The sequence below is a fragment of the Rana temporaria genome, chromosome 1, assembly GCF_905171775.1.
Source record: "Rana temporaria chromosome 1, aRanTem1.1, whole genome shotgun sequence".
Lineage (NCBI taxonomy): Eukaryota > Metazoa > Chordata > Amphibia > Anura > Ranidae > Rana > Rana temporaria.
The window spans coordinates 38,248,164-38,263,460 of NC_053489.1; the positions used below are offsets into that span (position 1 = coordinate 38,248,164).

Below are 15,297 nucleotides of genomic sequence, written 5' to 3' on the forward strand. Positions count from 1 at the left end.
TCATTTACCTGCTCCTTCGTTTTCTGAATTAACAGTCAGTGATCACTGACTGTCCATTCATAACTGAGCATCGTGAACTGTGTTTCCTATGCTTCAGTTTATGAATAGAGAGGAGCCTCTGTCTCCTATTCATTCATCTTCAGTGCAGTTAAAGTGATTGTAAAGCTTTTTTTTTTTTTTTTTTTTTTAAATAACAAACATGTTATACTTACCTCCACTGTGCAGTTCATTTTGCACAGAGTGGCCCCAAACACCGACTTCTGGGGTCCCTCGGTGACTCTCGCGGCTCCTCTTCAGTTCTGATAACCCCCTAGGAGAAACGCTCTTCCGGGGGGTTACCTTGCGGGTGCGCTCCCAAGTCATTCATTCAGTTTCTATAGAAGCCGAATGTATGACTCGGCCCCACCCCCAGCATCATTGGATTTGATTGACAGCACCGGGAGCCAATGGCTGCGCTGCTATCAATCTATCCAATCAAGAGCTGGGAACCCCGGGCAGAGGAAGAGCGTGTCTCCGCTGGCTGAAGTTCCACGGCTCAGGTAAGTAAAACGAGGGGGGGGGGGGCTGGGGGGCCAGATTACTGTATAATACAGGTATTTGCACCCACTTCCGGGCATAGACTCCCGCGGGAGTCACGCCCCTTACAACCCCCCTGCCGCTGTCTTCTGGGAAACACAGGTCCCAGAAGACAACGGGGACCAGTCAGGAGGCGCAACACGACTCGCACATGCGCAGTTAGGAACCGGGAAGTGAAGGCGCAATGCTTCACTTCCTGATTCCCTCACCGAGGATGGCGGTGGGGGCAGCCGAGAGACGAGCGATTGATCGACTTCGGCTGCCGACATCGCGGGCAGGTAAGTGTCCATTTATTAAAAGTCAGCAGCTGCAGTATTTGTAGCTGCTGGCTTTAAATATTTTTTCTTTAGGCGGACCTCCGCTTTAAGGCTGCAGAGTAAGAGATGTGGAATCTGTATCCTCAGTCCCTTTCCCTGTCTCATAGGGGAGATGTCAGAAAAATAAAATAAATAAAAACATTGTAAGAAAAATAACAAACTATATATAAATTGTAAAAATAATAAAAAAAATAAAAAGCTACTTACATAATCCACCTCTCTACTGACACCATCCACTGCCCTACTAATATGTTCCACTGCCAACCGCCTTTCCCCAAAAAAGAATTGTAAAAAAAAAAAAAAAAAAAAATAGTAAAAAAAAAAATATATTAATACATTTGTAAAAAATGTAGAAAAAAAAACAAAACAAAAAAAAAAACGACTGACACTGTCCACTGCTCTACTGACACCGTCCAGCCATAACCGTCCACAGTGAAATGTCCCCAAAGACTACCAATGTAGCAGTATTCACCCAGTAAAGTTTGTGGCCCAGATTCTGAAAGGGCTTACGACGGCGCAACGCCATGTGCGCCGTCGTAAGTCCTAATCTGGCCCGTCGTATCTATGCGACTGATTCTTAGAATCAGTTACGCATAGATAACCATTCGATCCGACAGGCGTAAGGCTCTTACGCTGTCGGATCTTAAATGCAATTTTTTTTTCCGCTGCTAGGTGTCGCCTCCGTCGTTTTCCCGATCGAGTATGCAAATTAGCAAAATACGCGAATTCCCGAATGTACGCGCGGTCGACGCAGTGAAGATACAACGTTTACGTTACATTTGCGATACGTAAAGTTGCCCCTGCTATATGAGGGGCAACCAATGTTAAGTATGGCCGTCGTTCCCGCATCGAATTTTAAAAATTTTCGTCGTTTGCGTAAGTTGTCCGTGAATGGGGCTGGACGCCATTTACGTTCACGTCGAAACCAATGACGTCCTTGCGACGTCATTTAGCGCAATGCATGTCGGGAAATATTAGGGACGGCGCATGTGCAGTACGTTCGGCGCGGGAACGCGCCTAATTTAAATGATCCACGCCCCCTACCCGGATCATTTGAATTAGGCGGGCTTGCGCCGGGAGATTTACGCTACGCTGCCGCAACTTTACAGGCAAGTTCTTTGTGAATAAAGCACTTGCCCGTAAAACTTGTGGCAGCATAATGTAAACGAGATACCTTACGCCCGCATAGTTTTACGCCAAGATACGAGAATCTGGGCCTGTAACTCTAATGTGGGGTTCCATTTTACTATCTAAACTTGAATGTGCATTGTATGTAAATCCTGACATGTATGCAACTCTTGCAACATAGAGCGCAGTGTAGCTGGACTGAGAGGCCGCAAATCTCAGTGCATGGACCCCATTGTTGGGTTACCTCTTGCACTGGTCACTGCATTATCAATGTCTTACTGTAGGTCAGGGGTCTCCAAACTTTTCAAACAAAGGGCCAGTTTATTATCCTTTAGGGGGGCAGGATTATGGCCAGTGGAATAGGTCTCGGGCCCAGCATCAGTGAAAAAAAATATGGGCTTAGGGTTTGTGGTCAGTAGGAGGAGGAAAGGTGCCCCATCATTGGTATTAGTGGGAGTAATATTACCCCATCATTTATATTTGTTGAAGATATAGTGCCCCATTGTTGGTGTCAGTAGGAGGAATATTGCCTCATATAATTGTCAGGAATAGTACTCCAAGGGCCAGATAAAGGCTAGCAAAGGGCCACATCCGGCCCTCGGGCCGCAGTTTGGAGACCACTGCTGTAGGTAAAGGAACGAAATGTAGAGGTTTGTGGAGTTCATTGTGTTTATGTGAGTCTAGTTTACTTCCCCCGTCATAACCAAGTTTATGTAGAGTCCTATCAGGAAGCCATCAGGACTTGTTATACGCGGCTCATACAATGAGACGCATCCTGTGCTTTGATCCGCTGCAAACTGCCACTTGTTTGGCCTTAGTTTTTGAATGGGTCACTCTACAAGACCTGCTTTTAGAAATAAAGGACTGCTCTCTTTTATTACCAGCAGTAGACATGTAATTAATTACTTACGTTGCAAACACTGTGTACTCCCACACAACTCATGGACAGACAGAAATTTACACTGTTCTGGTAGGAGCTATCTTCAGATCCCAGTAGACACCCCAAAGTTGATAGATCTTCGTTAAGGGAAAGTGTGTTGGTTGAATGAGGTTGTGGTCACTGGATGAGGATATTGATGACGCCGGGTGTATTATACAATGGGATGATGATGGGTGTATTTTACAATGATGAGGATGGTGATGACGGGTGTATTATACAATGATGATGGGTGTATTTTACAATGATAAGGATAGCAATGATGGGTGTATTATACAATTATGAGGATGATGAGGATCATCCTCATATATACCCTGATCTGTAATGCTGAGCTGTTTACCCTGATTTGTAATGCTGAGCTGTATACCCTGATCTGTAATGCTGAGCTGTATACCCTGATCTGCAATGCTGAGCTGTATACCCTGATCTGTGATGTTGAGCTATATACCCTGATCTTTGAGGCTGAGCTATATACCCTGATCTGTAATGCTGAGCTGTATACCCTGATCTGTGATGTTGAGCTATATACCCTGATCTTTGAGGCTGAGCTATATACCCTGATCTGTAATGCTGAACTATATATCCTGATCTGTAATGCTGAGCTGTATACCCTGTTCTGTAATGTTGAGCTATATACCCTGATCTGTAATGCTGAGCTATATACCCTAAACTGTGATGTTGAGCTATATACCCTGATCTGTGATGTTGAGATATATACCCTGATCTGTGAGGTTGAGCTATATACCCTGATCTGTGAGGCTGAGTTATATACCCTGATCTGTAATGTTGAGATATTTATTCTCATCTGTGAGGCTAGGCTATATACCCTGATCTGTAATGCTGAGCTGTATACCCTGATCTTTGAGGCTGAGCTATATACCCTGATCTGTGAGGCTGAGCTATATACCCTGATCTGTGAGGCTGAGCTATATACCCTGATCTGTGAGGCTGAGCTATATACTCTGTCCTGTGATGCTAAGCTGTATACTCTGTCCTGTGATGCTGGGTCTGTATACTGCTGTCCTGTGATGCTAAGCTGTATACTCCTGACACTATGGGTGGAATACAGGGGACGGAGTGGGTGGATTCTATACAGGGTGGGGCTTATAAAAATGGGAGGGGGTCAAACAGAAGGGCAGTGTCTGGCGCCCCCCATCCTTCACCAGCCGCCACTGCTTGGGGCCCAAAGTCCTGTGGCACATCTGCGCACAAAAGTGGAAATGCTGCTTTTCAGCACAAATACATTTCATAAATATTTTTTTTTATATACGGTACATTAATGTCCAATTATTAAGAAGAAGGAGGGAGGCAGGGCAATATGCAATGCACTTAAGGGTGAAGGTCCCCTTTAAGCTGTTAAAAATTGATTGAAACCAGAGTCTTAGCTGTAATCTTTGACAATTAATGGCTTCACAGTGCAAGCAGCTAGAAGTCATTGGGGGCCATTTTTTGTTAACTTAACTGATAATTGCGAGGTCGTGTGACGATGTACCAGAATAAAATGTATGTCCTTTTTTCCCCCACAAATAGAGACTCCTTTTGGTGTATTTGATTTGATCATTTGATTTTTTTATGCTTAGCAGAAACACAGGATCACTACCTCCCCTTTCCCCAGAACGGCGATCTGCCATGTTTACAGAGGCAGACCACTGTTCTGTCTCTCTCAGGAACGATCAGCAGGTCCAGGCGGACATCGGGTTCACACGGTCCCGCTGATTGGCTCCCGCTGTGTCCAATCACAGCAGGAGCGGGTCACCGGTGGTGTGCACACCCACCCCAGACCCGGACGTGCAAAATCACCTTCAGGTACGTGATTTTGCACATCTTGCCCCTTAAAATTTCCTCTTCTCTAGGGTCGAAAATGAACCCCGATTTGACACTGCTGACCATTAGAAAATTGAACTAAATTAAAACTCTCTAGCAAAATTCTACTGGTGTATGGTCAGCTTTTAAATGGTAACAGGAGATGAGCTTTTAAATTGCCATAAATTGCTCATTTATGAAAAATACGACTATTTCCATTAGCTATGAAAACAGCTTGAATTACTACTCAGATGATCATATCCTTTTTATCCAACTTAATTTAGAAAATATAAAAATAAGAAAAGTCAAAAGATTCATTAAAGGCACCCATTGATTATTACGTGTTTTTTTTATTTTTCAGACAAGACAAGCTGAAGATTCACATGCGAAAGCATACAGGTGAGCGTCCTTATCTGTGCATCCACTGCAACGCTAAGTTTGTCCACAACTACGACTTGAAGAACCACATGCGCATCCACACTGGAATCCGGCCCTACCAGTGCGAGTTCTGCTACAAGAGCTTTACCCGATCGGATCACCTCCATCGCCATATCAAGAGACAAAGTTGCCGAATGTCCCGGCCCAGGAGAGGAAGGAAGCCTGCGGCTTGGAGAAATTCCAGTTTATTGTTTACGCACAACAACCATGGAGGAGAGGAAGGTTTTATGGTGATGCCTCCAAGTCTGGAGAACAACAGAGACCACGCTCCCGGGACCATTGGCGTTCCAGGGCCTAGCCAAAAACATCTACTTGAAGAGCCTAGAAACCTCTTGAACTTAACAGACTTGGAAAAACAATACGAGGACTCTCACATGAAGCTACTGGAGAGGGCGCGCCTAGACACAGACAGGAATGGAGGACTGTACCCATTTTCTTTGGGGGACAACCTTTCCCCAAGGCAGTTCTTTGATCCTTGGAGTGTGACATTGAACCATGCTCCCCTTTCTGAGACAAGCAGTTAAAATCAAAGTTGGCTATATTGTCAATATGGTTAAAAGTGAACTTGTCAACTGCCCAGATTGGGGTTAGCCATCTTGTGGAATGAAGCAATATTCAGCTTAACAACTAGGAATTGGTAATATAAGTTAATATAAGTTTGGAAGGCATGGTGGGTTTTATGTTTTAGGTGGATCATTCTTGAAGTATCAATTCATCAATATACGGCACTCTATACAAAGTATTATTCAAAGTGTATGTAAACCCTGCCAATGAACTTCTCTTATTTTCTCATTGTTGGTCTGTTAAATTTACAATCTGAAGGGTTTTGTTCCATCTTTTCCATTAATGCAAAGAATTGATAAAAAAAAAATGAATACAAAAAAATTGATCCTGCCACAAATCTTGTGAGCAGGTAACTTCTTGTGTTCTCTACTAAAGTTACATTTTCCAGGTCCCTCTGAGGTCTACAGAACACCTTTCCCAATGTTCTAGAGCAGTGGTCTCCAAACTGTGGCCCTGGGGCAGAATGCGCCCCTTTGCTTACCTTTATCCAGCCCTTGGGCCACTTTTTCTTCCACTGACTAACATGGGGGAGCCAATCCTTCAACTGGCACCAACAGTAGGGAACCATTCCTCTCACTGACACCAACAATGGGGCATTTTGTTCTTCCACTGACATCAATGATGGGACAGTATTCTTCCCACTGACTCCAGCAATGGGGCATAATTCCTCCCACTGATATAAACAATTAGGCACTATTCCTCCCACTAATGACAATAAAGCCTCGTACACACGATAGGTTAACCAGAGGACAACAGTCTGAAGGACTGTTGTCCTAGGTTAACTGATGAAGCTGAGTGATGGTCTGTCACGCCTACACACCATAGGTTAAATAACCGATCATGTCAGAACGCGGTGACGTAAAACACAACGACGTGCTGAAAAAAACGAAGTTCAATGCTTCCAAGCATGCGTCGACTTGATTCTGAGCATGCATGGATTTTTAACCGATGGTTGTGCCTACTAACGATCGGTTTTGACCTATCGGTTACCAGTCCATAGGTTAATTTTAAAGCAAGTTGTCTTTTTTTTAACCTAAGGTTAAATAACCTATGGGTCCTACACACGATCGGTTTTGACCGATGAAAACGGACCTTCAGACCGTTGTCCTCTGGTTAACCTATCGTGTGTACGAGGCCTAATGGGGCACTATTCCCCCCACCAACTACAGGCACTTTGTAATTTTTTTTTACTGCCCCTGACACTGGGGCATTTTCTACTTCCACTGGACATTCCGTCCCCCTAATGTCTGAAGGAAAGTTTGGAGACCCCTGTTCTAGAGATCAGGAGAGGCCAGGTATTTTGCAGTCCTAACACACTTCCTGTTCTAGTGTGACAATCCTGTGCCTCCATAGATACTGATGGTGAGTGAGCTTTGTCTCCGAAGGACAGGAAGTGTGTTACTGGCAGGATCACAAAGTAACGATAAAGGAACCCAAAAGCCTGGAAAAAATACAACAAATGCCTCCTTGTCTAAAGGTGGCCATACATGCATTGAAATTCATCCGATTCAGAAGGTACCAAACACATTTTGATCCATGTATGAGCAGACTGGTTGTACAGAAGTCTAATGATCGACTTCTGTACAACCAGCCTGTTGGGATTTTCCCAGGCGATTAGTGCCCCTGGCTATAGTAACTTATGACTAATCAGCGTATTCTGATGGTGGAGAAGTCTTCCTTCTGTTAGAATAACTTAGCGGGAGTAATTCCCTCATCCACATGGGGTGTGTGGATGAGGGAATCAGGTAATTTATTTCCTTCCATCCGTCCAGCCTAAGGACTGGCAATACAATTTACATTTGGGTAATGGGTTTGAATACGCTTTAACTATGTTGTTCCATAATTTTACCAGTTGCTGAAAGGCCACATTTTATAAAAAAAAATCTAGTTGTGTGACTACTGCCATCTACAGTTGACTAGAAAGTTGACATATGCCGCGTACACATGATCGGAATTTCCGATGGAAAAAGTCAGACGGAATTTTTTCATCGGATATTCCGACCGTGTGTCCCATGGGAAATCTCCGACGGACTTAGAAAGAGAACATGTTCGTCTGTATGGAACTCCGACGGTGAAAAAAACATGCATGCTCAGAGTCATGTCGACGCAATGCTCGGAAGCATTGAACTTAATTTTTCTTGGCTCGTCGTAGTGTTGTACTTCACCGCGTTCTTGACGGTCGGAATTTGGTCTGACAGTGTGTATGCAAGACAGCTTGAACGGAATACCAAAAAATCCATCGGAGTTTATCCCGACGGAAAATCCGATCGTGTGTATGCAGCAATAGACACAACATGGGACATTGCGGTTACAAATCTCTGTCATACATGCTTTCCTCCTAACTCCATCCTAGCAAAGCCATCAGCTACAAAATTTACCATACATCTGTCCCAAATGTGCCCTATTCAAGCCGTACAAATAAGCAAAAATAAATTTAGTGAGAACCAATAGTTGAAACAAACAGCAGATCTTAAGATTTTGCCTTTTAAAAACTGATTCCACCATTCCCACTTCCTGAGCTACCCTACAGGTCAAGTTAGGCTACCCATCCCATTAAAGGACCAATCACAAGGTTCAGGAGATGAAGCGATTGGAGCCAAGCTCAACGCTTACTGGAAAATCTGAGATCTGCATAAACATTGTCTGCCTATGTTCCAGGAGTGGCTTGGCGGTTAGCATGTATGCCTAGCAGCACTGGGGTTCTTGCTTCACATTTTGTCCAAAAGATTGCCTGCAAGGAGTTTGCATGTTCTGCCTATGCTCTCATGGGTTTTGTCCAGGTATGTTGATTTTATCCCACACTCCAAAGACATAGGTAGGTTAGTCAGCTCTTGTCTAAATTGACCCTACTAGGATGAGTGTACAAATTGCCAATCCACATGTGTTACCACTTTCTGCATGCAAGTCTCAAGCAGAACAATAGGGCAGGCAGGGTTGGTTAAAAGACCCATATTTTGTAAAAATAAATTCACAAAGAAAATTCTATGGAAAGGGGTTTTAAGCATTTCTGACTTGGTGCCCAGAGAACTGGCTCATAGAATTGCCAAGAGTTGGATATAACTGAAGAGATGTATACATCCATTCCTGAATATACTGATTGTCTTGACACATGGGTTTTACTGGAGGAGAACTCTGATTAGAAGATTTTCACAATATAATTGAGCACTCCTATTCCTGACATTCATATGTCATAATTACAATTCTATGTCCCCGGCTTTCACTTCCGCCATGATTTTACAATGAGATCATCTGAATCCTTCTACAAGTTTGGAATTTCTGTATTCCCCTTTATTGGCCAACTTAAGCCAAAATTTCGGGATGCCTTATGCCGCGTACACACGATCAGAAATTCCGACAAGAAAAGTCAGATTTAAGCTTTTGGTCGGAAATTCCGACCTTGTGTAGGCTCCATCGGAATTTCTGTGAAGAAAAATTTGAGAGCTGGTTCTCAAATTTTCCAACAAGGAAAATTCTTGGAGGAAATTCCCGATCGTCTGTATTAATTCCGACGCACCAAAAACTATGCATGCTCAGAATCAAGTCGACGCATGCTTGGAAGCATTGAACTTCATTTTTCTCGGCTCGTCGTAGTGTTGTACATCACCGCGTTCTTGACAGTCGGAATTTGGTGAAACCATGTGTATGCAAGACAAGCTTCTTGTCGGAATTTCCAAACATGAGTACGGGCCATACGATTCCTTTTCAGGCTTTATACATTCTTAAAATCAAGGGTAAAAAATGCGTGGCAGAATATTTATTTTATTGGTGACCAGAGATAGAGTTGTGGGACAGAGGTATTGAAGAGGAATGTCCCAAGATGGACACCTACTGAGAGTCAGATTGTTTCTGTTTTAAGATACTAATGCTTCAAAAGAAATTGATCCACTTTCAAAAGCTTGCTATTTGGCCAGATATTTCATACCAATGGACTAAGTTCCTGAATTCCATCCACAACTATGGCCATCAGAGAGTTATCACAGGGTGTTTCATCCACTTTTCCCATTTTGTCACTGAATTTCCAGAGAGATATGGGATGGCAGATAATTCGTCCCGCTTGTACCTAACCAAACAGGAGGTGGTGTCCTTGGACAGCCAATCTATAGGGGCTTTCCATCTTTGCCAGATCTCCCCATTAATAAAGATAATATTGGTTCAAACCACAATATGGCTTCCTCCACTGTTGCTGACAAGTCCACTTGGTTGGTCATCACAAAGGTGAATTTTCAGTTTTTAGTAATGTCTCAAAAGAATTAAATGGACCTAATAGTTTCTCTACACAATTATGAGGATGGACCTACCCTTTCCTATGCAAAGACGAGGGGGTCCCGCCCTTACAGTTGGGTTTCTTTTTGTTATATATTATGGAGAGTGCAAGGAGTGGCAAACTGGTCAAAACTTGGCGAAGTTGGAAACCATAATAGGAGGATCCTAAAAAGTATCTAAACCTAAAAAACGTAATACGGTAAAACCTTGGATTGCGAGCATAATTAGTTCCAGAAACATGCTTTTTTTTACAGGGTATAAGAGAAAAGAGAGGCACCTCTAAAGCCCCGTACACACGATCGGACCTTTGTCCGACCAAAATCACATCGGAATTCCATCGGAGTAAAATAGAACATGTTCTCTATGTAAACTCCGATTTCATCAGAATCAGAATTTCCGATGGGGCATACACACGGTCTAAATTTCCGATGGAAAAAGTCTGTCAGATTTTTTCCATCGGAAATTCCAATCGTGTGTATGGGGCTTAAGTGTAGCAATACGTAGCTAAATGTCGTACCTTCATTAACTGTAACCATATTGCTACACTTGGAGGCTCCTCTCTTATACTCAGTTGTGACATGATGCTACTCTTATATCAAGACATCGCTTGTATATCAAGGCCAAATTTCTTAAAACATTTTGCTCATCTTGCAAAATGCTCTCAAACCAAGTTACTCTCAAACCAAGGTTTTACTGTATATCACAGCTTATAAGTCCTTAGGTGTTGTGGCTGCATTAGCTTTCATATTTCAGGACATTTCAGAAAGATACCTGTATATCTTGCTAGAAATGCATTGTCCTTATTACTTCCTACAAGCTGAAAAAAGCACAAAGAATCTTATTTTAATACGTAATTTGGTAATCCTATCATTCCACCATGTAATGAAGATAAAAAAAGGTGTACATGTTTGAAATCCAGCTTCCTCCATAGATACAGTGGAAGAATGAGTGTAGTCATCCATGGACTTCCATGGAAGTGTGTTACTGGCAGGACCTGGTAAAAAAAAGCCTGAAAAAAACAAAACAAATGCAGCCACCACATCTAAGGACTGGTAAATTACAATATAATACATTTTTGGTTCATATATACGCTTTAAATCCAGTGGTTACCTACCAGACTCTACCTATACCTGAAAAATCATTTTGGGATGGACCAGCCCCTTAAAAAGATTACTTATGTCTATAAATTCCTTTTGTATTCTAGATCTAGAAAATTGTACAGTTATATGCAGTTGCAGACTCATTCCAAAGAATTGCACTTACACACAGAACACACACAGGCGCATACATATATATGAACATGTCCTAGGTATATATATGTATGTGGTCAGTTAATTCCAATCCATTGATGCATGTGAAATTTCCGTACTAATCCACTTTTACTTTTAAACTAGGAAAGTCCTGAGGTTGTACGTAAAGCACGCTGGAAAAAAATATTTTTTTAATTTTAAAAGCATATTTAAATCATGTCTGCCCTTGAAGATTGGAGGGGGGGGGGGGCTGTTTTAAATTAAATTTGACATGGCAGTGTGATCCTCTTTAAGCTGCGCATGATATATGCAGTCTAATGGTCTTCACAAGAGGCGTTGAAAATTATTTAGAGACCCTGTCACCAGACCATTCATTTCAACAACAACTTAAGATTATATTTGCATTTACTCATGTAATTTATCTGTAAAAGCTTCCCTTGTGTAGACATCTAAAAGCCTAGAGACTGCTGCTGGGTGCCACCATTTCCCCCAGAAGACTCAGAGCTGTCACTCTAAAATCATTTTCAGGTCTCAAGGAACCCCTAACAAAACCATTTCATTGGGTGAAATGGCAAAAAATGTCCCTTACATCAGTGGTCAGTGGATAAAATGCCCCTTACATTGGTGGTCAGTGGGAAGAATGCTCCTTATATCGGTGGTCAGTGGGAAGAATGTCCCTTACGTTGAAGGTCAGTGGGAAGAATGCTCCTTATATCGGTGGCCATTGGGAAGAATGCCCCTTACATTGGTGGCCAGTGGGAAGAATGCCCATTACATTGGTGGTCAGTTGGAAGAATGTCCCCTACGTTGATGGTCAGTGGGAAGAATGCTCCTTATATCGGTGGTCAGTGGGACGAATGTCCCCTACATTGGTGGTTAGTGGGAAGAATGCTCCTTATATTGGCGGTCAGTAAAAAGAGTGTCCCTTACATTAGTGGTCATTGGGAAAATTTTACTTTTCATTGGTAGTCAGTGGGAAGAATGCCCCTTATATTGGTGGTCAGTGAGAAGAACATCCCCTTGCATTGGTGGCCAATGGGAAAAATGTCTCTTAGATTGGTGGTCAGTGGGAAGAATGTCCCTTATATTGGTGGTCAGTGGTAAGAATGTCCCTTATATTGGTGGTCAGTGGAAAGAGTGTCCCTTACATTGGTGGCCATTGGGAAAAATGTCCTTTAAATTGGTAGTCAGTGGGAAGAAACCTTTCATTGGTGGTCAATGAGAAAAATGTCCCTTACACTGGTATTCAGTGGGAAGAATGCCCCTTATATTACTGGTCAGTGGGAAGAACATCCCCTTACATTGGTGGTCAATGGGAAGAATATCCCCTTGCACCAGTAGTCAGTGGGAAGAATGTCCCTTACATTGGTGGTCAGAATGCCCCCCTTACAGACAGCTAAAGATTGTTGTGTCATGCAGTTGGCTCTGCCAAGTGGCAATGGTGCCGACTGAAGCCCTGGCAGTTTTTTGTTGAGCAGGAAGTTTAAAGATACCCCTGGGAGACTTTCTCCTCACTTCCAGTTGTGTCTGGCACCTGTCAAATAGACAGGAAAGGAGGACATATCCCTTCATTTCCTGTTCTAGTTAATGCCCATCCACTAGACTGGAAGTAAGGAGATTTCCCCTCACTTCCTGTTCTGATTAACTCTCCTAAAATAGACCTCAAATAGACAGGAAGTTGTAAAAATTCCTCTCATTTTCTATTCTGTTTGACCCTGGTCAAATAGACAGGAAGTTCGGAGTAATCTCCCAACTGTTGACACAGGCAGCTATGAAAATCGAGACCCCCTTCTGTAACTGGCATGGCCGATCTTTAATTGCCAGGCTGTTATGCTGAACTGTTAGATTTGACAATATCTATATCAATGACCCCAAAAAAAAGATGTCCTTATCTACATACTTAGTCCCACTAGTGTCTAAGACCTGGGTGCTCAACCTGTGGCCCTCGAGCTGTTGCGGAACTACAAGTCCCATAAGGCATTGCAAAGTTGACAGTTACAAGCATGACTCCCAAAGGCAGAGGCATGATGGACTTGTAAAGAAGGGAAGGGTACCGACGGAACCCAGGGACTATTGATCGAGGCTGGTAGGAAATCAACACCGATCAATAGTCCCTGGGTTCCGTCGGTACCCTTCCCTTCTTTATTCTTCTTTGATCAATTATTGGGACGAGGTGCTTGGATATATTGATATTTGTCCATAAACATTATTTTCATGATGGACTTGTAGTTTTCCCACAGCTGGAGGGCCACAGGTTGGGCAGCCATGGTTTAGGATTAGCATGACTGCCAATTAGAATTTTTGAAAATGGTGGCCTTCATGTTTCTCTTATGTTTCTTTTAAAGGGAAGTCCCTAGTCTGCTGTGTTACTGGGAGTTTCAAATGAAACACCACTATCAGGTATAAGGTCCTGGCTATATTGGTTAGTGCCAGAGGAAGGGAGTGGCCAGGGATCAAGCCACTACCCCAATAGCCCAACACCTCAGTACAAAGGGTCTTCTGTATCCAATCCAGAGTGGGCTACACGCACATAGTTACAGCTTTACATCTGATTGGCTAAAACACAACGGTATTTCCTGTGCTTTACGGTACGCTGGTCTTTCATTAAAGGAGAACTCCAGAAAATCACAACGTTCAGACTTCCTGCTTTTTTGTTGTGTCTGTCTTGCACAAAATAACCCCCCAAAAATACTGTTCTACATTTATCTTCTGGCTGGCTTCATTAAAAGCGGACCATGAGGAACAACTGAGCATGTAGTGTGATCTCCAGAATGGATCCTCCTACACATTGTGCAACTCAAGTCTACAGAGATGATAAAAGAAGGTCAGTCCCAAAAAAACACAAAAAGCTATCTTCTGCATTGTGTGTAAACGTAGTGCAGCATTGAATAGAATTGACAATCATGCAACTTTCCTGATTGACCTATTGATCGGTTAGCTGACATTTTTTGGGTGAAAGGAGGAAGAGGCCTGTCTCTGCTAATATGCTTCACAAAATTATAGTTGCCTGACTCTCTACAGCAGGGATCTCTAAACTGCGGCCCAAGGGCTGGATGCGGCCTTTTGCTTGCTTTTATCTGTCCCTCAGGGCAGTGTTCCTCTCACTGACATCAACAATAGGACACTATTTCTCCCACTGACACCAATGATGGGACACTATTTCTCCCACTGACACCAATGATGGGACACTATTTCTCCCACTGACACCAACAATTGCACTATTTCTCCCACTGACACCAACAATTGAACACTATTTCTCCCACTGACACCAATGATGGGACACTATTTCTCCCACTGACACCAACAATAGGACACTATTCCTCCCACTGACACCAACAATAGGACACTATTTCTCCCACTGACACCAACAATAGGGCACTATTCCTCCCACTGATACCTACAATGGGGCAATTTTCCTCTCACTACCAATGATTGACTAATATTCCTACTGACACCAATGCTGCAGCACTATTCCTCCCACTGACATCAACAATAGGACACTATTCCTCCCACTGACACCAACGATGGGGTACTATTACTCCCACTGACACCAATGATGGGGAACTATTCCTCCCACTGACACCAATGATGGGGAACTATTCCTCCCACTGATACCAATGATGGGGCACCATTCCTCCCACCGACATCAACAATGGGGTACGATTCCTCCCACTGACACCAATGATGGGGTGCTATTCCTCCCACTGATACCAATGATAGGACACTGTTCCTCCCACTGACACCAACGTCCAGCCCCCCTAAAGTCTGAAGGAAAGTAAGATGGCCCTTTGTTTAGAAAATTTGGAGACCCCTGCTCCTCAGCTTTAGTGCTTTCTGAGTGCTGACCTGAGAAAAGTATACACACTAAAAATGGCAGAATAAGACCAAGTGGTCCATCAGGTTTTGGGTTTTTGATTTTTTATATACTTTTTTGTTTTGTCTTTTTTTTTTACATTTTTGTCTTAGAACAGATCTCTGTTTATTCCAATGATGTTTAAATTCACTTGTTAGGCCTATTGTA

The 15,297-nt window shown here is 43.0% G+C and overlaps 1 protein-coding gene across 2 annotated transcripts in view; it reads left to right on the top strand.

Annotated features, from left to right (window-relative positions):
• The window catches only part of ZBTB7C (zinc finger and BTB domain containing 7C), a 154,295-nt gene extending 148,275 nt beyond the window's left edge, over positions 1-6,020 (top strand). For both annotated transcript variants that reach the window (XM_040336611.1, XM_040336601.1), the window contains exon 3: positions 5,123-6,020. In XM_040336611.1, coding sequence (XP_040192545.1) covers positions 5,123-5,723 — 601 coding nt within the window. In that variant the 3' untranslated portion in view covers positions 5,724-6,020. The remainder of the gene's footprint in view (positions 1-5,122) is intronic.
• Positions 6,021-15,297: the final 9,277 nt, after the last annotated feature.